Raw genomic sequence first — 23,954 nt, 5'->3', positions numbered from 1 at the left:
CTGAACTATCTGCTGTTTTAAGATTTCTTTTTCTTGGCCTCTTTAAGCTATCTGTTCGCTTTTACTCTGCCTGCTGCAAATTGCCTTTTTTCATAAAATACCACTGTTTATTTCACTTCTCAGTGATTCCTGGGAGAGTGGTTGGTCTTTGCAGTTTGGCAAGCTGATGGCCTTGCTTAAGAGTAAAAATGGAAGACCTTGCTTAGCTTTTAGATCCTGGTCCCCAAGGGGTGGTCATTAGTCCTGATCTTTCTAATAATTGTTGGCAGGTATGTAGCAGGCCGATGCACAAATGCAGTATTATAAACAAATTGTAATACCCATCCTGCTCTTTTCTTCAGCAGCCCCATGGGATTTCTAAGTGTCAGGAAACTGGACGGACAATTAGCTGAACCTCTTTTTTAAAAAAATAAAAATTGGGTAGTAAGTTCTGTTAGGCCCAAATAGGAGAGCTTCAGTAATTAAATAATCCGTATTTATGCTTGACCTGTGAAATGAGACCATGGGTGGAGGTGAGGCATTAGCTGTCACACTTGTGGGCACCATGTAACACATGCAGTGATACTTGCTCAGGTTTGCAGTTGGTCTGAAGCAAGAGCTGTTTGTAACAAAAAGCTGCTAATTCCATGTCAGCAGTGATGTGAATTTTAAAACCTGTTTCTGTGCCCACCTGAACATTTGAGAAAGAAGTAGTATCTTCCTGTAAGCATCATAGTACAGACGAGTACATCCAGAAGTCTGAGATGGGCCGTTGAGTTTTGCCAGCACTGGAGAAGCAGGATGTGTATGTTTTAAGATAGGAAGAGTTACCTTTGTTTCCCTGAAGCTCGCCTTTAAGGAAAGAGTAGAAAATATATGCATGTTCACCTAACTGTATGCGTGTTTATACAAGCATATATATTACTTACATAAATACACATACACACATCCCTTGTCAGGTTGCTGGTAAATTAAATTACTTCCTGTTGGAGATCTGGCAAGAGGGATTTCTTTTTTAAGTACAGGCTTGAAGAGATGCCTGGACAAGCTGGGCTAGATAAGCACATGGCATGTGGAGAGATCAGCGAGGAAGGAGGCAGGAAAGAATAACAAGGAGATGTAAAAGCTGGGCCGACTAGCAAGGCAGAGGCGATATCTGCGCTGCAGCTGGAGGAAGGGTTGCCAAACAGGTAGGCACAGCATAGCCAGACCCAGTTTAACCAACTGCAGTGAATATGTCGCATTAGAGATCTGATGTGGGCTGAAGAGCCAAGGTCACTGGTGGGTTTGCAGAGTTTGTGCTGCTCTGGCTTAGACTGCTGCCATAGACAAGCCAGCTTGGGTGTCTTTCAGCTGCCCTGCAATAAAGGCAGAGTGAAACAATGAAGTATTGTTGTTTATATGGACTGGAGATAGCACTTAACACGTGGCCTTGGTGCTACACGCAGTAGTATTGTGAGATTGCTGGGAACCCATCTATCTTAGCTTCTGGAGGGAGCCGTTGAGCAGAGCTCAGGATGATAACAAGAAGCGAGCTGTCCTCATCTGTCATGAGCCGTTTGCTTTCCTGCTCATGTCCAGAGAGGAATGAAAGGATTCCTGGTTGCTTTTCTTCTGCTGTGTGCATCTCAAGATGTTAATACCAGTAGTCATTTCAAGCTGGCTGGCTGCCAGAAAGTGGGAGCATAACAATGCTCAACCTCTTAAACTTAGAGGGGGTTTAAAACTAGCTTGTAGATTATTAACATCAGGCCTGGGAAGGGGCTTGTGGGGAAAGAAGTGTAAATAGTACCATTAAAAGGCTGACTGGTCTCAACTGAATTGTATGCCTCTTTTCCAGTCTGCTTGTTCCTGATACTCGGAGTGAAACTGAAACAATCAATACTGAATATCCTGAAACAATTACTAGGGGAAATTTTTGAACCAGACTGCAACAATTGTGGGGTTTAGTTTTGTGACAAATCACCATGTGTCCTTCCTCTGACGATTAAGCGAGCACCCCGTTTGCACGCGTTAAACCCACACCCAGACTGTTGAGCATGCAGCTTAAGCAAGTGCCTCCTTATCTGTAGACTCTTGCAAAAACCAGAACAAAGCCAAAAAAAACCCCGCAGAGACCAGCAGCTGTGGTTAATGAGCTGAACTTTATTGAACAGGTTGCTTTTCTGCCCAGCAGAAACTTTGGTTTGTACTTTGTCCTTATCAGTTCCTTCATCAGCCAGAGGTCTCTGCAGGTTAATCAGAGGAAAGCTGAAATCTGAGGGCCCAAAAGGCAGCTGCCATGCAAGTGTATGGCAGGAAATCCGTTCTGGAAAACAACGCACATTCCCCAGAAATAGTGTTGGGATACCCTCAAGACAACGTCGTCATTGCTGTTCCTGAGCCCTTGTGCTGTCATGGTGAAGCTGCAGTCTGTGAGCAGTCTCGTTATGCACATTATATTGTGGAGCATCTTTCCTTAGAGAGCTACAGTGTTTAGTATGGACTTTTTACAGACTTCTCTTGTGCTCACTCAGGGGTATCATCCTCTGCTGATTCAGGCTAAGGACAGTTTGGGAAACGCTCCAGGAGACGGTTAGTGATGAGCACACACCTACTGATATGCCTAATCCACATGTGAAAAGGAATTAATTTCATTACTGGGGGCAGAATTTTTGGGGGGAGTGCAGGGCAAGGAGGTACTAACAGATCTTCCTGGTATTGACTTAATCTTTCCTGAAAAAGTCAGGATTTTTTTTTCCACCCCAACATCTCGTGGGTGCTTAATCTGTTTTTGTTTGGGAGATAATAGTTTTACTTAGAATTTTCTAAGCCTGACAGAGGATATAATTAATGCTGTTCATGTCTGTTGTGTTTGCGTGTGTGAAGGATCGCCTGTTCTTTGTGATGGAGTTCGTAAATGGCGGGGACTTGATGTTCCATATTCAGAAGTCGCGTCGCTTCGATGAAGATCGGGCCCGGTTCTATGCTGCAGAAATTATTTCAGCCCTTATGTTTCTCCATGAAAGAGGCATCATTTATCGGTGAGCTCTGCATTCATTCATTCATTCTCTTTGTCTGAACCCCACGGCTGAGATGATAGCTTGAGTTTTCTGCTTGAATGAATAACTGTCGCTTGCTGCCCGCTAGGAACAAGTTGTCAGCTGGGCTAACAGTACCTCCACTTTCCCCCTGCACGTCATCCAAGGTGCACCAGCTTCCAGGATGGAGTGAAATTTCTGGCTGCAGTGTTGACTACAGGGAGGGTCTTCCTATGACACGTGTGCAAGCACGTAGAAAAACAGGTTTTCCTCCGAGGCACAGGGGCTAGATTTTTGCGTTGGTGTCAATTCACGTAGCTGGTTTATATCAGGCCCAGAACTGCCCCTTGTCTGCACCTCAGGTGCCTGCGTGGCTGCTGAGCGTTAGCTGCTGACTGACAGAAGCCCCCACCATGCTGCTCTGGGCCTGACCTGCTGCTGGAGAGCACATGTCAAACTGATGACAAAGGAAGAGGCATTAAGTGAAACCTTCCTAGATTTTCTGGGAGGTAAATGCAAGGAGCTGTTGCTTTTGCCACTGTGTGCTTTGTTATTTAAAAGCTACTATGTGCTGGTTACACCCAAGCCTCTTTGTTTCCCTGTATTAGCTATGGGCCTGTGTTTAAACCCTATCTGTTTGACAAACCTATGTAGTGCCACTCAGCTCAGCCACTAAAAGTCTTTTCATTCCTGCCATGATCCTACAGCAGGAGTTTTTCCTTCCTGTCCGTGTCTGGCATCTTTGTGTTTGCAACAGGATCGGAGCATCATTGCCTCCCTGCGTCAGCCTCCGCTCCCAGGTCTCAAGGCTGTTCTCAGGAAGCTACTTCCCATACACAGCTCTCTTTTTTATTTGTCATTATTCTGTACTCAGGGGGGCAGTTTGGTTATATTTTTTCACTTCTGTACTGCCAAAGTGCTCTCTTGTCGGCTCAAGCATCAAGGCATAGACCAGCCAGCATGGATCAGACAGCCAGTCTGCTTTGCAGACTCCCTGGGCAAGATGACCATTTGACCAGCATCCTCCCATATACACCAGGGGCAGAGCAAGACCTCTTCTGGGGTGGAACAGGACAGCTAGAGCAGGGAGATGTCAGCACTGAGACAATCTGATTATACAGAAAGGTTTCTTTCTGACGTGCTTTGCAGAACACTTCTGGCATCCTCTTGCCCAGAGCACTGGAAAGGAGGAACAGTCTGTTGTTTTTTTTCCTTTGGAATACTTTTACCTGGGTTCCAGCAGCAAAGCATGCATATTCGGGTATGGTCTGCTGTAGCCCTGCTCAGTCCCACTTCTGGCATGCCAGCACTGCAAAGAAAAACATCAACTCTTTTTGCTGCTTGGTTACAGTTTTACAGCTGGGACCCACAACTGGGTCCAGGATGGGACCAGGTCCAATCCCAGTCAGGCTCTGTTAGTACCATTTCAGACTGTGGGCTTGGCCAAATGCCATTTGGTTTGGGGCTTTGCATAGTTTAACCCAGGCGATGCAGTCCTGTGTTTAGTAGTGCATCCTCTGGTATTGGCTAAACCCAGGTTTGAACACACTAAAACCAGAATAGCTGAGGGCTAAAGTGGCGAAAGGGCCGGGGGCTATGCGGGGAATAAGTCAAGTAAAAGCAACTTCTCTTTCTCTTCCCAGCTTGAGTTCTAGTAAGAAACAGATGGTCAGGTGAGGACAGAGAATATTAAATTATTTTTAAGTATGAAATCATATGATATATGTGGCACAGTGAAATAGAGAAGGAGTGTCACTTTAATGTTCTCCAGGTCCTGAAAGTATGAAAATTACTGGTGATATATACCATATGTATCAAGCTTCTAAAGCACAGTGATTGTCTGCATAGAATAGCAAATCTACTTACTCTACAGCTGGATTTCAGTCTAATTCTTCCCTCGTGAATAATGCCAGCCGCTGAGGACAGACCCTGCCAGATAATTACGCAAATGACATTATCCTTAAAATAGTGACATCCAGTAGTTATTGTCAATCATTCAGCAGCAAAACTGTGTCTGTGCATAATGTAATGCCACTGTGCTTACAGCTTGTCCTGTCCCCCGCAGTGTGCTGCCTGTCACAGGGCAGGAGTAATCGATCCCTCTGGGTTTTGGCACTCTTGAAGTGCTGCCGTAATTCATGACAGAAACTGGAGGAGTAATTGAAAAGCTCCTTGAACAACTGTACAGGCTTTGATCTTGTTGAGAAACTGGTTGAGCTGTGGAGTCAGGTAGCTTCAGCTACACAGGGCAGATTTGGAGGGGGATGACTTGGTTTTTTAAAATTAGTCGGGGTGACTCCGTTCTGGAAGATGTAAGAGGAGGGAGCTGCTGGCTGCAGCTGTACTGAGCTGAGGTTGCTTCTGTCGGGTCATGAACACCGGGCTCCAGGAGGGAGTCTGCAGGATGGAAGGAGATACTCAGAAGGGAATCACTGCACTTGTGTAAGAGAGTTTGGAGAGTTTATGATCAGCATGTGAGTGCTTGCTTAGGAAGCTGGGAGCAGCAGGGAGGGACACCAGGAAAAGCCTGACCAGAAAGTTTTTTGCCACAAGCTGTTCAATGTGCCTCTTCTTTCTGGATTCCCAGGGTCAACGGAGTAAGAGAGTTGCTGGCCTAGAATACCCTGGGTCATTTGTTTTTCTTCTGGGCTAAACTTAAACGTAATAATACAGTATTTTTCCTGGCCCCCTTCAAGATTAAGCAGTTCAGGAGAGAGTCTGCATTTACCAACACAATGAGCGTTCTCCCAGTAAGTCAAATTGCTTTTGCCACAAGTGCTGCCAGAAGCTGGGTCTTCTCTCCTTTGAAATGCCAGAGAGGCTTGAGAGCCAGCACTGAAAGTTCATCGAGAAGTAGCTGAAATGTGTCACTTTGGCCTGAGGTGACAATGCTGATAACAGCTAAAATCAGATGTTTTTTGATTCCTTTTCTGGCCACACATATGCAATTTGAAATAGCTGTAATGCAGTATTTCTGCAGTTGCTGCTGTGAGTCCATGAGAACGGGGTTCCTGAGGCAGATGGTGTATTTTGGTTATATGCGACTTTTTAACATTAAAACCAGGCTTACTGCTGGATTGGTGCTCTCATAGGATGGTTTTCATGACGCAACTGAAACTTTCAGTGAGGTTGCTTCTCACTTCGAGGAAACACTGCTTTTTGTTACTAAGCCCTGGCCAGAATAGAAGTCCCATAAACATATATGTGTGTATTTGGGGTTTTTTAAAAGGGAGCTTTCAGTTTCACAGATTTTTTTTTTTTTTTTTTCCCTTCTCCATTTGCAACACTGCAGAGGAGAGATGGCTTTCTAGCCTTATCAAGGAAACATCTCTGTCTTGCCCTAAGCTGAGGTGTAGCTGTCAACTCAGCAGTGCCTATTTATAGTTGCTTCCTGAAAAAAACGTCAACAAGTACAGTGTGGTTCCTTATCCCATCATACAGGGGGTAGGACTAGAATGCATCCAGCCATGAAAGCAAGCTTTTCAACATGTCAAATCATAGTATATTTTGCACCCCTAACCACAGAGGAGTAGGACAAGGACATATTTGGGATCAGCTCATGCTGGATGTTGCCACGAAAAGGTTAGATGATAATCAAGGCTATTGTAGATCAAGTCTTTGCTCACAGGGCAGTATTATTGCTCTGTTGCTTTCTTTAAGCTTACTTGTAAAGGAAAATAGTATGCTGGGTCCTGTTGCAGGTAGGTAGGTTGGTTTGTGATTTTTATATAAAGACTGTATGTGCTATTTTTCTTGAGGCAGCTCTTCCCGACTTTCACTTTCCAGTTCAGCAGTTCCCAGAGTAGAGGAAGCATATTTTGGCTTCTGTGCATGCCAGAAACAAAACAAAACAGCATGCACATCTGAGCAGTATTAGATTGCACAGTGGCTTGCTCAATGCAAGTGAGCTAGTCCACTCATAGTCTTCTAAAAAGCAAAGAGATAGTAAATTATTATAAGGGTTTATTTTAAAAGCAGGACTTTTCCTTCCATGTAGCATTACTGTAAGAATGGCTAGTCTGCCTTGCTGCCCTCAAATTCAAACCTTTGCACAGGTTGATGTATAGCTTTGCTAGTGGATGAGTCCACTTGCCAAGGTCACCTACATGGTGTCCCTCAATAGAGGCATCATACCTGCATACTGAGGGCAAATGCAAATGTTTTTTTAAACTTGGTTGTTGTGGGTTGGGTTTTTTTGGAGGAGGGGGTTAGAGGTTTGCCCTGCAGACTTGGTCGATTTCAGAAAGATAATGGCCTTTTTATAGGCAATGTAGAGCAATCAACCCAACCTAATGGCATGGCCTTGATTTTTATGACAAACCTTCTTTCTCTCCCTCTGCAAATGTGTCTCACTGGTAGGCTGCATGGGCTGAGACAGTCACTTTTCATAACATGGCTCTACCACCTGCAGAGGTGATACAGCATGCAGTACATGGTGACATACCTGAACTATTTCTGGAAGCAGAGGCAGTGTCACCTTTGCACCCTGCACTTTAATGCTGGTTTTGCCAGCCCTAGGTATGGAGTTGGATGATAGAGACACCTATGTGCCTCTGCTCACTGCTTGGCACAGCACAGTGGCAGATACATCACTAAGGGTATAGGTAGTGTAGCATGTAGGTAAGGTAGCTGACCAAGAGCCCGAGGAGCAAAAGGCTGAGCTGGAGAGCTTGGCAGGAGGACTGGTTGTTGGCTGGCTGAAGAACCTTGTTTTTATCCTGAGCGCTCATGCTAGTTAGCTTATTTCGCTGCCTTTGTGTCTGTATTGATATTTCTAATGCAACTGGCCCTTATAGAGATGCTCGGGGTCTGCTTGTGCTTCATCACGCCTCTGAATGTGGCATGGTGGGCACAGAGTCCCCATGCTCTGATGCAGCACCAGCCACCATTAAGTAGGTCCCGTGACTCGATTGTATTTAATAGGATGCGTGGTCCCTTTGGAAGGCAAAAGATAATTATACAATTATTCAGATGAGAACACGGTCTTGCCTTGGGGCTGAACATTAGCTCTTAGGGAAAATAAGATAGGCTCATTAACAGGAAGTGTTTACTTTTCTGTGTGTTACCTGAAAGCATCACCTTCATGTGTGTGGTACTCCTTACGACAGGGAAAAGCTCAGTCTCCTCTGGGATCTGGAAGATTGCTGGATACTGGCCAGGTCTCTGAAATCATCACCTTTCCTTGGTGTAGGAGACCCATCAGGTCTGCAGCTGTGTGTCTCATGACTGTTGGCTTTTATAGGGAATGAGTTTTTTGCAACAGGTTAATTCCCTGCCAATTCAAACAATAAGCCTGTGACACTTGAAGGAAGGTTTACATAAGCCTTTGACGGAGACCAGTTTTGCTGGAAAGACTCTTATTAACTGAAACAACACTGCAGTTTCTTTCAGCAAAATCAATTAAAAATTACATGCTGAAAACAGAAGCTGAATGCCTTTCCTAATTACATACAGCCACTGTTAACAGAGCAATTCTTATTAGTATGCTCTTTGCTTTTTCCATGGGTCAAGACATTGTAGACATGGAACGCCCCATGTTCTTTCTCTGTTGTTTTGGGTTTTTTTTTTGGGGGGGGGGGGGGGGGGTCGGGGGAAGGGGTGGCAACTGATGATTTTGTTTATTTTCATCTCATGCCCTTTTTCACATCCGGAGCCAGATCTTGTTTCTCCTGAAGTCAAGGGGCTTTCCCCAGGGAGGTAAATTAGCAGTTGAACTGGATCTGTGACTGATAGCAGCAGTGCCCTGCAAGGCAAACTGGCTGGCTGGGGGGCTGTCCAGGGACTACCATTGGTTTGCTTAGGTGCTACGCATAGCTTTGTTTTCTTAGCAAATAAAGATAAATCTTTTGTTTAATGAGGTGTTTTTAAGCTTTTTTCTGACCGTTTTTACTTGAATGTGCTACAGTAGATGCATCTGTAGGTAGTCTTTGCTGTATCTGATACCTCCCTCTTCCCCGCCCTGATTCGGCTACACACAGGCAGAGGCATGGTGTTTGCATCCGAGAGGAAAAGGTGTGAAACAGCTCAGCCAGTGCCAAAACAGGTGTGAGTCTCCACTCTGTGGAGCACCATAACCTCAGCTGTGGGATCTGGTCCCTACCGCTTCGAGACCTCGATTCAGGAGAGCTCCTAGACTCGGCGCTTTCCTGGATTGAGGCCCTGAAGACGAGAGTAGATATATGTAAGCAGAACAAAATGAAGGATGTGCTATGTTATGAGAACAGCGGAAAGAATGAAATATAAGCTGATTTTACGGTGAACGAGTGAAGCAAATTGGCTAAAAGCTGCAAATTGGCACAGAATAGCATACCAACAGCCCCGTCCCTACAACAACTGCTTAGTGCAGAAGAGAAATTTTCATGCTGGAGTCTCTGGAAATGCTTCATTCAGCTTTAGAAAATACAAAGGAATGTCTCTTAGGGTCAGGAGTGTAGTAATGTCTGTGGCTATCTTATCTGACAGTCAACAGCTCTTGTAGACTGATTTGTGCTTCTAGACAGTGCATCTTCCACATTGTTTTCCACTCAAATGTGGTTGTTGCATGCTTGCAAGCTGGGCTCTTTTACAGCCTCTGGCATGCAGTGTTTAAAGTGTTGTTTCTCTGCACTTGATCAAATAGAAAGCGCAGAGAAAAAAAACCAGCCTCTCACGTTTCCATGTCATGTTTAATCAGTCACTGTGCAGGACAGTTTAGTCCTGATTTACAGCTATGCTTACGAAGAGCAGTCCTGTTTTGAGATCCACATATCAGATCTCTGTGCCCCATTGACTCCACTGTATATAGTCTGTGAACTTTAATGCAACTTTCCACATGACTAAGGACTACTGAATAGCCTGCAGAAGTTATTGGCTCTGCTAGTGTCTACTTTTCCTTTATGGTTATGTAAAGGGATTGATTTGAAACCTGCAAACCCTGCACATAATGAGTTTGTATAAATCATTAAAAACCAGAGCTTGAAGGGGCCTCGAGTTTGTCTAGTTCATCCACCTGCCCCAAGGCTGGATAGCCTTTACCTAAATGCAAGTCTCGTACTTTCACTCTTCTTCTCCTTTGGTGTAGCTGTTACGTTTGGATGTAATAACTTGTGTACTACACTCTTACAGGCATGGACTCTCATTTACCGAATGTTTGAAATGAGAGCTCAGTGTTAGTTAGGAACTCTGGTACTGGTGCAATAAAAATAAGCAATACTGCTATTTCTCTTTTCGTGAGAAATACATCCGTATGAAGGCATTTCACAATTAAAAAGCATGCAGATGCAATCTAAGAAATAGCTACGTGTAATGATGACAGACATGTTCTTAAAGAAAGGAGCCCAGAATTAGACTCAATCTTTAAGTCCCAGAGCACCTGGGAATATTTAGGTTAGAACTCCTGAAACTAAGAAGCTTTTCTACAAAAGGACCATTTTTCTGCCTTTCCTGCCTTCTTCATTCTTTTTTAAAGGTGTGAAGGTCATGAGAAGGACAAAAAATAAAAATTGAAATAAATTTTAAGATGTTATGTAAAATTTATTTTTAAAAACTGCCCCTAAATATTATTGCTATCTTTTTAGCCAGAACTGCTCATCTGACTTTTAACGTGTTCCCTGATATCAAGGGCATTCAGGCCTGTGATTTTAAGGACCCAGTTTTGAAAACTTTTGCTCCGAGATCTCCAGAACTGCCCAGCATTAGTCCAGTCATTTTATTGATCTTTGTACCCACCTCGAATCAAGGAAGCTTTCAGTATTAATGTCAGAGAATACGACCCCTGAGTTAGCATTAGGGAGGCTGATATATATAGCTGAGGAAAAGGTCTCTGTCAGCCTTAATAAATGTTTTGTACAATTTTTTAAAACAAAGATTATGCCAACAAAATGCTGTTGCATCTGCTCCCTCTGACTTGCAGTGGAAGATTTCTTGCAACATGACGTGTTGCAGCGGGTGAAGCTACTATATATGTAAGGGAGACAATGAGAAAATTAGTATTGTTGACATACTTGGCCTGCAGCAACTGCCATAGCTATCCAGGGAGAATCTGACTTATTCTTTTAGCTGTAGCAAGATCAGCGCCTGATGTTTCCTTGGTCAATAATCCCAATGTTTAGATTTTATTCTTTATGCCAGCGAGCATGTAGGTACTCTGGTTTTTTGCAAACAGAGGAATTTTGTAAAGTCACCCAGCAACTTTTAGTGTCAGTGGTGCACCATTGTAACATCTTGTCTTTAGATTCTAGTTCAGAGTCATCAGCTGCCTGTAATGATACAGAAATAAACTAAAATTAATAACACAGTAGAAAATTTCAACTATTACATGGGAGCACTGCAGTAATAGTTGTCTGTTTTACAATTCAGAATTTCTGTGGGAGAAAATTCTGTCTTCTGCCAGCAGTACCCTGGGCAGGATGGCGGGCACAGCTTTGCTTCTGCCCTCTGCGCGCCAGCCAAGCTGGTGCTGGGGCTTGTAGTGAGCTGCTGGTGCGAGCCAGGATGCAGATTGCGAAGCCTATTCCCATGGAGCAAGGGGAAAGCATTACTCATCATTTGGCCTCTGAGTCATAACACCTTTGCTGGTAATAGGATCACGAACCTCCCCTTTTATGAGGCTGTGCCTAAAGGCACAATTTAGTCTCAGAATTGTATTACCCGATTATTATTCCACTAAAGCAGGTGGCAGTATTCCAGCTGACAACAATGGAAACAGGAGCAAGCCTTCAAGTCTCAACTGTGTGCAAGGTGTGATATATTCAAAACCACAGAGATCCTCCACACTCTGAGCTGATTTCTTTCAAATCAATCAAAGTTTCACAAGGACGATTTATTATTAACGTCTAGAGCCGCTTTCACAAATCTCTTGGCAGCATAGTAGAGAAGTGCTCCTGAATCAGGAAAATTACTTCCAGCTAGGAGAGGTTATTTACTAGCTAAATCTCTGATCCAGGCTTACTGCCGTGGCAAAGTCCATCCAATAAGGATGTGAATGTTTGCATCTGAACCATTTCTGATCTATGCTGTTTCGGGGAAGGCAGCAGTGTCATGGTGCCTTGCCAAAGTGAGTCATGGCTTCTTTGTTTATTGTGTTGGAAAAGGAAGGGGGCTGGAGGAGGGGACAGAGTGGGGGGGGAATTGGGAAAAGCAGGGTTAGCTGTGCAAGGTAGCAGGGGGAAATTATTCCATGTGCAAACCTCTGTGGTAGAAGGGGTGGTAGGAAGTGATCCCTTCAAACTCTTCATGGGCTTTTAAATAAGCCTGTGTGCGCTGTCGGAGCAAGGCTGCAGCATGTTTCGGCGTGCAGGCTCTGTGGCATCTGTGTTAGAGTCCAAGCTGGTGCGTGACATTTAACATGCGGGCTTTGGGTTTTCTCCTCCCTTCCCTGGATCTGGTTACATTCCTTTTGACATTTACCTGAGTATGAAAATGTAGCAAGGTCCCATGTCCTTGTTGACTTGTGCCTAAAAGCTGAATTAGTGTGCCTTGTATTTCTGTTTGTCAGTATCTCTTGATCATAAGTTGAGGAATTGTATGCTTATCTATGTTTTGGGGATTTTGACACAATCTTATCAACTTAATGTAGCCTTTGCCATTGAATGCACCTTCTCTTAAATTTTCCCACTTCTTTTATAACCATTCTTCCTAGCTGGAGCTCCCCATTTCAGTACTTCTGACATCACTAGTTCGAAAGCTGGTGCCCAAACAGCAGCTTTACGGCCAGAATTTCTACCTTCAGCCACTGTTGAGCACAGAAGGGAGCAAAGATCTTGGCAGCTGGCTCCTGCTTCTTGCTTCTCTGCCCAGCTTTGATAAATGAGAAAGCCAAGGAGCTGCTCTGACTCATGCCAGCTGGCCAAGCTCCCAAAGAGACAGCCCACCCACCACAAAGGTCAGAGCGTGGCACTGCCCGGAACATGGAGCAAGAGCTGGCCCTGCCAGTGCTGCTTCCGCTGGGGTCTCTTTGGGGCCAGGGCCAACCCCTGTGGGAGGCTTACAGCTCTCCATCTCCTTTGTGCTGCTTGAGATGCAGCAAGGCACCGAAGCTTCAGCTGGTCCAACTCACGCCTTGAATTGCAGAGTTAATTGCAAAGTTGTGATGGCCGATCGATGGCGGCCGATCGATGGCAGCCAGTCTGCTGGTGGTAGGTTTGAGATGGGTCTAGTGTAACTCATAGCTGAACTCACGATTTTTTCCCTACGCCTACACAAAGAAAAAATGCCCAAATAAGCCTTTATTGCACCGTATCTGTTAAATACACAGCTTTTATCTGTGACTGAGCCACTTGAAACATACTTCCCTATCTACTTTCAGAAAGGCAATACTACTGTGCTTCTTGTTGGCAATCATGATGTTTTGGAAAGGAGTCAGAGCAAAGTGAGACCGGCTTTCGAACCTGTAAAGCCACCACAAGATGTCTGTGGCTCGAGTGGGCTGAAGTCTGATTTGTGAATGGAGAGTCTCTGTGTTGCACGTCCCCCTACACTCTTCTGATGTAGCAAAATTACCCTGCTCACTCAAGTTGGTGACTACCCTGACAGGGATAGCCCCAGGGGGAAAGACAGGTATTTTGTGTGATAAAATTAACGGAAAACTGTCTTGCAGTCTGCCCTATTTACTGCACCTCATCATCTCCAGTCACAGCTGCCTTTGGGGTCCTTCAGGACTGACCGCTTTCCACAAGCCACAGGGCAGCCAGGATAGTTCCTGCAGAGCTCTTGGATGCTGCTTCCCAGCATCAGCTGGTGGCATCTCTGGATCCCCGCTGGCCAGGAAGCAAGACAGCAAATTCCAACTCTTTGCCATGAACCAGTAAGCCGACATTGGACTGGGGATGTGTGAAAGGGAGGGGATGTCAAATGACGGTTTCTGGAGGCCTAGCTGTTACCTCTGCATGAGTTAAATGTGGCATGGAGTATCAGGTATCTCCATGTTCTGTCATGTCTAGGACAGGTTAATTGAAGTCATTGTTTGACTGACTGAGAGCCTTCCCTACTTTCTCTTCACTTTCTTACAACCAGACTCATGCTGAAATTCTTCACCTCTTCTCCAGGGAAGCTCCTAGTATTTCCAAGTCTTTGCTCTGCTTGTGTCTTCCTTGCGACCTTGCTGTGGTTTGGGGTGCTTCAAGCTGTTCTCCTGTTCCCTGGGGGATGTGTCCAGTTAGAAGATGGCTGTCCCTCAATAGAGTTGGCTTATAGATGTGAGCACATAATTCCCATAGGCTCCTGATCCCTAATTCCCTGAAGCCCACCCTGAGTATGTAGGGATGCCTGTAGCCACTGGGTATAACACAGGGATCTCTTGCTCGCTTGCAGGCTTTTCCTTGGCCTGTGTTGGCAGGGCCATTTGCAGCACTGGCCAAGTGAGTGGCTGTGTCCCAGGCGCTTGTTATGTAAGGAAGAATTTCAACATTAATTATGTGTCTTGGCTTTAGGTTTCATTCTGTCTCTCCGGACACCAGAAGTAGTCCCAGAAGATTCAGTGTGGCTTCTGCAAGCAAAACAAACAAACTTTATTTCACAGGTTTGGGGCTCTACTGCTTTCTCCTGGAGCATCCACTCTTTTGGGACGTTTTCCCTTTGTTTCCCTGCCGCTGAGAAGGGGCAGCAGTTTTTCTGGAGACGCTGCTGGGCATAGCTAACATGCTAAAGTAGATGAGCTGCAGGAAGGCTGGCACTTCCAGTCAGACAGTTTGAAAAGGAAAACTTCACGTTTCCCTTTGCTCTCAGCCACCTTCCTCATTCTGAAAGGCCGGAGGAGGGAGGGAGGGATGGAGGATGGACGCAAGGCGCTGTTGCCAGCACAGCTGTAGAGGTTGTCTGGGGCAGAAGTGTGTGCTGGGTGAGAGATGTCTGTGTGGATCATGTTCTCACCCTAATGGCTTCCCTCCCCCCATCCTCCTGCAACTGAAGTCATTAATGCTCGTTAAGCCAGGATGGAAACAAACCCAAACAACAACAGTCTACAAAATAATTCGGTCACTCCAGACTGTTTTTTTTTCTCCAGTGAAGCAATTAGTCTCCTGTCGTCCCGTTTTTAGCCAGACTGGAAACAATTGGTGGGACAATAGTGATTCCCCTCCTGGCAGTGCAGTCACCAGATCTGCTCCGTGATGGGAAAGGTGAGGTGCCTTCTCTCTCCCTGTCTCTGGGGGAAGAATCTCCTTAAATAAATTCCTGTGGGCCTCGCTGAAAGCCCTGGTTTTGTGCAGCCCCTCCCGGTGAGTCACAGCCTCTGGCTCCTCTGAGAGCCCTCTGTAGGGTTGTGTTTTCTCTCAGCCCGCTGCAGGGTTAACCCTTCTGTGGTTTTGCCCAGGCGCTCTCCTGCATATATGACCCATCCCACTCACTGGCTGATGATGTAGATTGTGGGTGCCAGAAAGTCATGAAGTAATCTGTGGTTTATACCAACAACAGGCCAATATAGGACTCGCACGGAGGAGGGGGGGGAAGATTTTTCCAGTCTTGCTCATCTGAGTGGTACTTGACCCTAGGAATGGCTCAGCCTGTGTAAGAGGACAGTGCTGCGGAGCAAGGGACTGCGTGATGCGAGCAAATGCATTGGAGTTTGGCAAAAAGCAGGGGGGGGCGATAGGAAGGACAGGGGCCAGCTGAAGACATGTGGTAGCACTGCAGAGAGCCACGATGCAGCTTGGCCAGAGCGACCCAGGAAATCTCTGGATTCCTGTAACTGCTTGCGACGTGAGTAAAGTGAAGTGCTGTCCTCTGCCGAGGGCGAAGCCTGCAGCTGTGCCACACGCGGGGCCTTCATCTTGCTGCTGAGGTTGGTTGTAGCACATCCATCGCTGCACCTCCCTGCAGGGCACCATGCCTACCCAGCACACAGCACCCTTGCTGCCCCGAAAAGCACAGATGGGATAGGGCATGGAAGGACAGGTTCAGGGAGGAAAGCAATGTTGTCGTGCTGCTGGAGGAGAAGGCTTAAATCACCAGAAAGAGGGACTTTGCTGTCTTTAGCTTCTAAAAAGCGGCCCTGATGGCACCTTAGTGGCTGGCCAGTGCTAAACCCCAACACTTTCCGTTAAAGATGCAGGAAGAAGCTAAGCCCAAATCCATGTTCTGTCTCGTTTCTGCACATGAGGTAAAAGCTACAGGGTTGCTAGCCAGGCACCAGAAAAAGCTCCAGCTGCCCAGGGCAACCAAGGACAAAGGGGAGCTCTGCTTGCTTGGCTGCTGGGTTTAGCAGCAAGTCACCACGTGTTTGAGTAATGTGTCAGTAGTGCCGGAGCTCTGACGTCTGTGGTATGAAGGTGCCGTGTGGGCACCAGAGCCATTGGGCTGTGGAGCGCTTTGCCTTGAGATAGAAGGCTGGGGTGGAGAAGCACTTGGCGAAGAAATCTGCCATACAGGCTTGTCTGGGGATGCGCAGCGGAAAGTGTTTCTGCCTGATGGCTGAAGCTTGGATTAGCTCTGAGGCAGAGCCTGCTGCATCCAGACGTCACACTGGGTGTCAGCTGCACCCGCTCTGTGTCTGGGCAGAGCTGCTCTGGGAGCATGCTTTGGTTGCTGTCGGGGAGTGAAAGGCTGTTGATAAGGGTTGTCTTCTCATTGGGCGTTTTCTGGTTTGAGTCACTGCAGCCATGGTGAAGGTTGCCAGCGGTGCCAGGAGTGACAGCAAGCGCTTGGTCTGGGGGCAGCAAACCAAATGCCCAAGGGTTGAGTTCCAGGTAGCAGGGGTGGCTGTGGAGACACAGGCATGCATGATGGAGACACAGAGATTCAAAACCAGTAAGGAATTTCAAAACCAGTAGTACAAAATTAAGGAATTGGCTGGAGAGGAAGCAAGCTGGGTTTGCATTCGTATCACTGTGGCGCTTCCCAGGTCACCACAGGGACAATGTGAGGTGAGAAGTGAAAGTAACCCTGTTTAAAAGTTGATTCCTGATGCACATGGACTTAATCTTGATGTCAAAGTGGCCGCTATGTCATGGTGTGGTTGCTTTCCTGTTACAGTCTGGCACGAAGTATGCTGCAGCACCCGCTCCACCATCCCCACACGCAGCATTCTCTGCTCGCACAATCCTACCATGAAATCATTTCTCATGCAAAATCATGAAGAGGTTTGCAAACCATTTGTAAAGTAAAGCACTGTGAAGTCTGCTTGAGAACAGAAATGGGGGACAGGTAAACCACATGTGTATGGTGTCCCCAAAGTGCAGAAAGGACACGGGTCATCCATTGCTCCTTGTCTGCATAGCCTATCTAGAACAGTTCCAGGAATTCATTAGCTTTAATGTATCTTTTGTGGGTGATGCATTTCAGCATGTTAAAATTAAAATAATTCACTTTTTGTTCCTTTTTCTCTGGGCAGTAGAGTCATTCTGCTTTCCCTGAGCCTCTATGGTCTTCCATTAGTCCTCAATCAATTATTTATTCATGGGGAGAGTATCTGAAAACAGCAGTCCAGTCTGAGAGTAGCGGCACTTGACTGTGTAGATGAGTTTGAAGTACTTGATGACTGAACCCACTGGAATTGTCAATAACATTAAGAACTGCTTTCCTGCCACAAAATAAAAATATAGCCTTGTAGGTGGAGTGTGCTAAACTTTGATGAGCACATGAGCTAAAAACCAATGCACTTTAGATGTCACCTGGGTGTACCTTTAGCAAGCACAGACAAGGAGTTTTTTGAAAAACATCTTGCCTTCAAGTTGACTAACTTGTATTGTGATATAAAATGTGCATTGTTGTGCAATTCTGGCTGTATAAACAGGGCAGATTTAGATACAAAATCTTTAATCCTGAGTTTTGATCTGGTGTGGTGCCATCACACCTCTCAGCAAAGATTTCTGTCTGGTTTGCCTGTTGTTTCTTGTCTCCCTAGATTAGAAATAAGTTTCAGTGAGGATTTGTGGTGTCTTCTTCCTGCAGAAGGGGATTTATAATCAAGACACTCAAGCATATAGTCAAGGCCTGTGTAAGTGAGAGGAACCTGGCAGCTTCAGATCTTCCCCAGTTAAAACAGTAAAATCCGAGAGTCCTGTAGTCTGTGGTGTTGGCCTGAAAAAGGCTGAGGTAAGAACAGTTGTCACAGGTACCTTCCAGTAAGCAAGGCATCCTGGTCGTGGAAAGAAGAGTGAACACACAGAGTCACAGCATGAATTGACTCTGAATCAGCCCACTGAAAGGCACATGCTACTCGTGGGTAACACCCCCAAATTTCCACCTTAGCTGGAGCCTGCTGCACGCTAGTGTTAGTCATTATTCCCATTCCCGTCCTGAAAATGCCCCTTGTGCTTCCCCTACACAAACTTCCCAGTTCTCCCCCTGGAGTTGATACTCCGTGTATTGGGTGATGAAAGGAAAGGGACGCTGATTCTTCATGTTGCAAGGATGTGACTGTAGATGCCCGTGTAGGGACTGGCTTGTTTATTAGGGGAAGGACTGTAATATTTGGTCTGGAAAGCAATCTTTTAGTGTGGTGCCACAGAAAGCCAAGTCATGCCAGGAGGCATATTCCCAGAGACACAGACACACAGTACCACTGGGTGTCCTCCTCCATGGCCGCATGTTGCAGAAGCCAAAGTGCCCTACTGCACTGGGGAGATGCCAGTTGGGTTGCAGTGACTCTCATGCAGGGACTTGACAGATCTATGCGCTAAAAACTCAAGAGGTGAGCGGAGTAAAGACAGACTTTCCTCATTCAGGTCCCATTTCTATCCTTTTTCTAGATGGGGTCAGTTGAGACAGTGCTTATTTTTATTTTCTGATTCATTTGTTTCATATATTACAGGAACAAGGGAGTTGGCAGCTTTTTGTGCATGGTAGCCATGTCAGCTGAGCATTGATTGACTCCTGCTCTAAGTCACTTCTGCTTTGCTTGCAATCGGGCAACCAGCTAAGGCACCTAATTTGGGAACTTAGATAGCCTTGCCAGCTGGTGAGTCAAATTTTAGAGGGGCTAAACTGCCTTGGGAAAGCACATGTCTCCCTGTGCTAGTTAGAGAGGGAGCCCTGACCAGCGAGACTCGTGGGTCAAGTACCTGATGTGACATGGGGACAATACCAGCCAGCATTGCTTATGGCCAGTCTGGGGTCTGTCTGCTGCCCGTATGGCATTTGGGGTGACACGTGGGATCTAGTCTGTCCCTGTTGGCCTGGCACAAAGCTCAATGTCACTGGTTCCTGCATGCAAGCAGCTTGGGAGGAGTCCCCAGGAGTGGAAGCGGGATTGCAGAGAGCTCAGAGTGCCCAGCCAGGAATTGCAGGTGGCTCTGCCCTGCTTATCCAGGATACTTGGGCTTCACACAGCCCTGGGTGAATCACCTATAATGAGTGAATAGCAACAGTAATCCACATGAAATGAGAAACTAAATCTTGGGATAATGACCCATTTGCTAGGCTCCTACAAATACCTCTTCCATCTGATTTCACTGCTGCTATTTAAGTGATTGCTGTGGCAAAAAGCAGGGAGATCAGAGCAGTCAGGAAAGCACTTTGTTTGCCCGCAGGTTTGCTAGAGTCTTAGAAGAAAGAGAATCAATGATATCAGTGATGGTCTCAGGGTTTTTTTTTTTTTTTTTTTTTTTTTTTAAGAAACAACTCTCAAGACAGCATGTCCTAGGAAATATATTTAAACTTTGTTCCAAGGAGGACTAGGCAGTACACCCTCCTGCACAGTACTGGGATGCCTGTGTGCTTTGTGCCCACAATGTGTCACTAGCACGGAGACTGCTCTTTCACTGTGTGCATAAAAATTCAGTGCAGATGGGGAGATTTTCAAAAGCCTCTGTGCTGGCCCAGTGTTGCTCCTTCAAAAGTTAATAGTAAATTTGACAGTGGAAATCTACAGGCCGAAGCAAAGTGCTTTTAAAAATCCCATCTAAAAATACAGTACTTCTGCCTTCAGCTTTGTTCATTCCATTATAGAAAGGAGATTAGTGCCTGTAGCCTGAGCTTTATAAATCTGGTTCTGTAATTCAGAGCCTTAATAAGGTTAAGTAATTTTTTTTTCTAAGGGCCTAATCCAAAATTGGCTGAACCTGACAGTACTTTTTTCCACCGATTTCCCTGGATTCAGGATCAGGCTCAGAGTAAAGTGAAACTTATCCATATCGGATGAATATGGAGAAGTCTGCCTGACTAGACATACAGGTTCAGTGCAGGAGTGTCTTCCCCACAAAGCCCTGCTGGCATTACTAGTACTAACACAGGTTTGTTTGCTGCCCAAGCCGTTGCCAGAGGCAGTCTGCACACATGATCGTGATGGATAGGGCCACCTTTATTTTTATTTTTATTTTCTTTGATGTTTCCTGGAGTGAAACATTCCTCCTAAGACTCCGTGTGTGGGGAGGGTGGATTTCATGGCAGCTGTGAGATGAGCAGTGAGAGCGCAGGAGAGTCGCTTTGGTGTGAGCTACTGCCTAATTCCCCCAGGGCAGGCTTAGTGGCACTCAGCGGTGAAATAGGGACATGTCACTCTGTGCCGGTGGAAGGAGGAGCCTTTTCAGCAACACAGTCCAGGACAGCTTGGAGCTGGGACAGGGCCTTTGAGCAGCTCTACGGTGGGCTGTGGACCGTTGGTGATAGTTAATCTTGGGTAACTCTTTGACTCCATCTTGAAGCGTTGAGACCGTTGTTGTACTGCGGGCACAAGCCTGATTTCATTTGAATTTCTTTATCAGGCTTCGAATCAATGTTGGTCTATTTTTGTCAAGGTGACATAACAGGCTTATGCTTTTTAACCTCTCTTGGCACCGTCAGTCCTAAGTCCACACCTGATTCGTGTTCGTGCATTTGGGTCTCGCGTGTTGTACGCTTCCTCTGAAGACTTCAGGGAAAGGGACTCACAGAAAGAAGCGTTGTGGTTTGGGGTTTTTTTTCTCTTTCCCTCTTTTTCTGGCAAGGGTAAAATAGGAGCTCTGTTGGGAGCAACTCAGCAAGTGATGTTTCAGGGCCAGCAAATTCCACTGTCGCTGCCCAGTGGGACCAAGGAGTCTATCACAGGACTAGGCTGGCAGCTCATCCGGAGGGGGAGCGCGTGGTGTGCATACCAAGAGCTGGACACGAAGCCTTTTTCTGTCTACCTCTCCCCTTCCCGCAGTAAATGGGAGGACGTTTGCTCTGGGATTCGGGGAAATACCTCAAGTGTAACTCCTCTTTCCTGACTAGAGTCCCACATAAAAGTGGAGCAAATAATATATATATTATATATACATATATATAAAAAAAGTACGCACACAAATATGGACATATAAATATATATGGATTGCGCCATCTTTGGGATTACTCCAACGTAGCAATCTCCAGCGCGTCTGTGTTTCAGCAGTAATGGCTCTGGCTCTCGGCTGCCCCATTTCACAAGAGTGTCTTTTTGCCCTTGTAAAGCTGCCTTTGAAAGCTATCATTAGCTTTCTTACAGCTGCCGTGCATATAATAAAGGGGAAGCTTATAGGTGTGCCTGACCTTGAAGGGACTCGGGGCACCCATGGGGTCCCACTGGATCTGTACCACTTGGGTTCAGACCCACTAACGTGGTGGAAGCTTTGTGATTATCTATTGTGGTATGCCGAGGGTTTTTTTTAGTCTATGCCTGTATACTTCAGCCTACCACTCTAATTTAACTGGAGGATGAATCACGCCCATTCATCTCAATAGCAATGAAATCATGTCAGTAATTGTGTTAGCTTCCACAGACGCTTTTCTGAAGTGCCCAGAGGGAGGGGAGGTGGGATTGCTGGTGCTTCAAACCATCAGAGAGGTCTTGGATCCTGGGTAATGCCAGCTCCTTTGCTGTAAGAGAAGTCAACGCCTTGGGCACCACTTCGTCTTTGGAGCAGTAGCTTGGGGAGTGCTGGGAGGAGACTGGTGCTCTGATGTGGTCTGGGGAACCAGCTTCCAGAGAGCCCCCGCCAGCAGGAAGGGGTCAGGCAGATGGGGAGCCAGCAGCACTGGGTTCCAGCCCATCTCCACCAAAAAAACAATGGTGCTGCCTTAACCCAGGCAGATGGCTTGCAGAAACTTGCCCTTATGCTTGAAGGGCTGCTTGACTTTAAGATTAAAATGTAATAACAGAGTGCTTCTGGATACAAGTGCTTGCCAATCAGAGTTTAGTCTGAAGCCCAAGCAACAGAGCAAGAATGTATTTTAAAGCTTAATCAGACTTATCCCTGTAAGTGCGTAAGACTGATACAGAGTGCCTTTGGACATACTGAAAAGCACAGATGCAGGTGGATATGAGGATCTCCCTCTGCCTTGCACAAATTCAAACACCCGCCTTGCCCTCCAGAGCAGTCCATGGCCGTGTGCTCTGGTGTGAGTTTTCAGAGAAGTTCAGCCACGTGTTCTCGCTTTGTGTCTGACCCCGGACATGAGTGCATATTGCATCACTCTCTACCATCCTGGTGTCTGCAAGAGAGGTGGAGCCTGCTTTGGAGGCTGTGTGGCCGTAATCTGTCATGCCTTTAACCTAACACATGGGCGCGGAGCACTTCAACAGGTTTGTGCTCTGCGTGCCAGTGTGGGTGGATTAGGTGAAGCAGAGAAAAGCCATGAAGCTCTGTTATATTCTGCCACATTCCCCCTCTGCAGCTTTTTGTGGAGTCTGTAGGATGTGCTGTGGTGGGATGAGGCCATAAAATCCCCAGGAATGGTGCTGGGCTCCTGGCTGGAGAACTGCTCAGGTACTGAGATGCCTGTGGGATCGACCTTCCCCACAAGCCTGCTCTGCCTCCCACAGCTGCACAAAGCAGCTGGCAAGGACAGGCGGCTGTCTCCTGTTATATGGCCTAGCAATGAGTGTCAATTTGCAGTGGAGTTTCACTCGCTCATACCACTTATCCTGGGTCTGAGTTGGATTCTTGAATCATTATGTCACATTTCTGCTTTTGCTTTGTTTCTGAGAAATGCAGAAGCTCAGTCTGGAGCCGTTGTGGCTGTATTTACGGTCCCTAAACACTTAAGCGTGGTCAGATTTTGAAAACAACTTCTGGTTGTTAGGACAGTGCAGAAGGGCACCTTGCTATGTTTCATTCCTACTTTCTGGTAATTTTGAATTACAAATACCTGGAGAGATCTTCCTTTCATTTCTGTCCCGGTACGTTGCACTGCAAGTTGCAGTACGCCTGCTGTAGTCGGGCTGTCTGCGTGCGTGCTGGTGGTCTGAACGGGTTTGCACCTCAGAAATTCATTCGAAACTGGAAGGAACGTTTTCTTTACCTAAGAGAACATTTTTCAAGAAAACAAGGAGTTGAAGTTAGGTTTTGCAGTCCCCGTGCTATATTTCAACGTTACTTCGTGCAGTACCGGGAAGGGTGGAGCGCACAGACTAAATTCCATAGGATTTTAGGGATTGTGCTGTGAAGCTATGGCTGCGTAAAGCAATGCTTTCCATCTCAGCATGTCAGCCCCAAGTGGTGGTGTACGTAAATGGCTGCACGCTGGTTATATGCTGTATAACCGCATATAACCTCTGGTTCTTCGCTTGGTTCTGTGCCCAAGAGGGTGCCCTCTGTAAGCACAGCGGGGTTGCTCCAGCTATGCTGATTTTCCCCTTTAAAGTATGACAGGAGTCAAATTAGAGGAAACTTCCGAGGCTGGAAGGGAGCAACAACTCGTCCTTTTATTTGGCAGCAAAACTCAGGATTTCAAACTGTTTTTCTCTAGCTCAGTGCAGCTCGATCTTTTTCTGATCTCTGCTTTGTGGCTCCCTTTTTCAAAGGCCAATAACCTGTTTTTTCATTTGTGATTTCAATATTTCCTCCTACCTTAAAGATGTGGTAGCAACTAAGCAAATATCAGCAGCTCAGCCTGGGTTTTTATGTCTTAGCTCTGGTAGAATATATTGCAGGTGTCTTCTTTAGTCTGTATTTACTGCTGCCTGCTGACACTCAGCTTTACCACTGCTTAGGAAGTCTGCTTAACTCTTCCTTGACGCTGTGAGAATGTGAGTTTCTGGTTATAAAAACTTACTTGACCATAAAAATAAATAATGTTTGGTTGTTATTAGAAAAGTGTGGGAGA

General features: G+C 46.1%; 1 protein-coding gene across 2 annotated transcripts in view; it reads left to right on the top strand.

Moving 5' to 3' along the window:
• The window catches only part of PRKCH (protein kinase C eta), a 120,912-nt gene that overhangs the window by 70,746 nt on the left and 26,212 nt on the right, over positions 1-23,954 (top strand). For both annotated transcript variants that reach the window (XM_050897102.1, XM_050897103.1), the window contains exon 10: positions 2,848-3,002. In XM_050897102.1, coding sequence (XP_050753059.1) covers positions 2,848-3,002 — 155 coding nt within the window. The remainder of the gene's footprint in view (positions 1-2,847; positions 3,003-23,954) is intronic.

The sequence above is a fragment of the Gymnogyps californianus genome, chromosome 5 (assembly GCF_018139145.2).
Source record: "Gymnogyps californianus isolate 813 chromosome 5, ASM1813914v2, whole genome shotgun sequence".
Classification (NCBI taxonomy): domain Eukaryota; kingdom Metazoa; phylum Chordata; class Aves; order Accipitriformes; family Cathartidae; genus Gymnogyps; species Gymnogyps californianus.
This window is presented reverse-complemented; position numbering and strand designations above follow the sequence as displayed.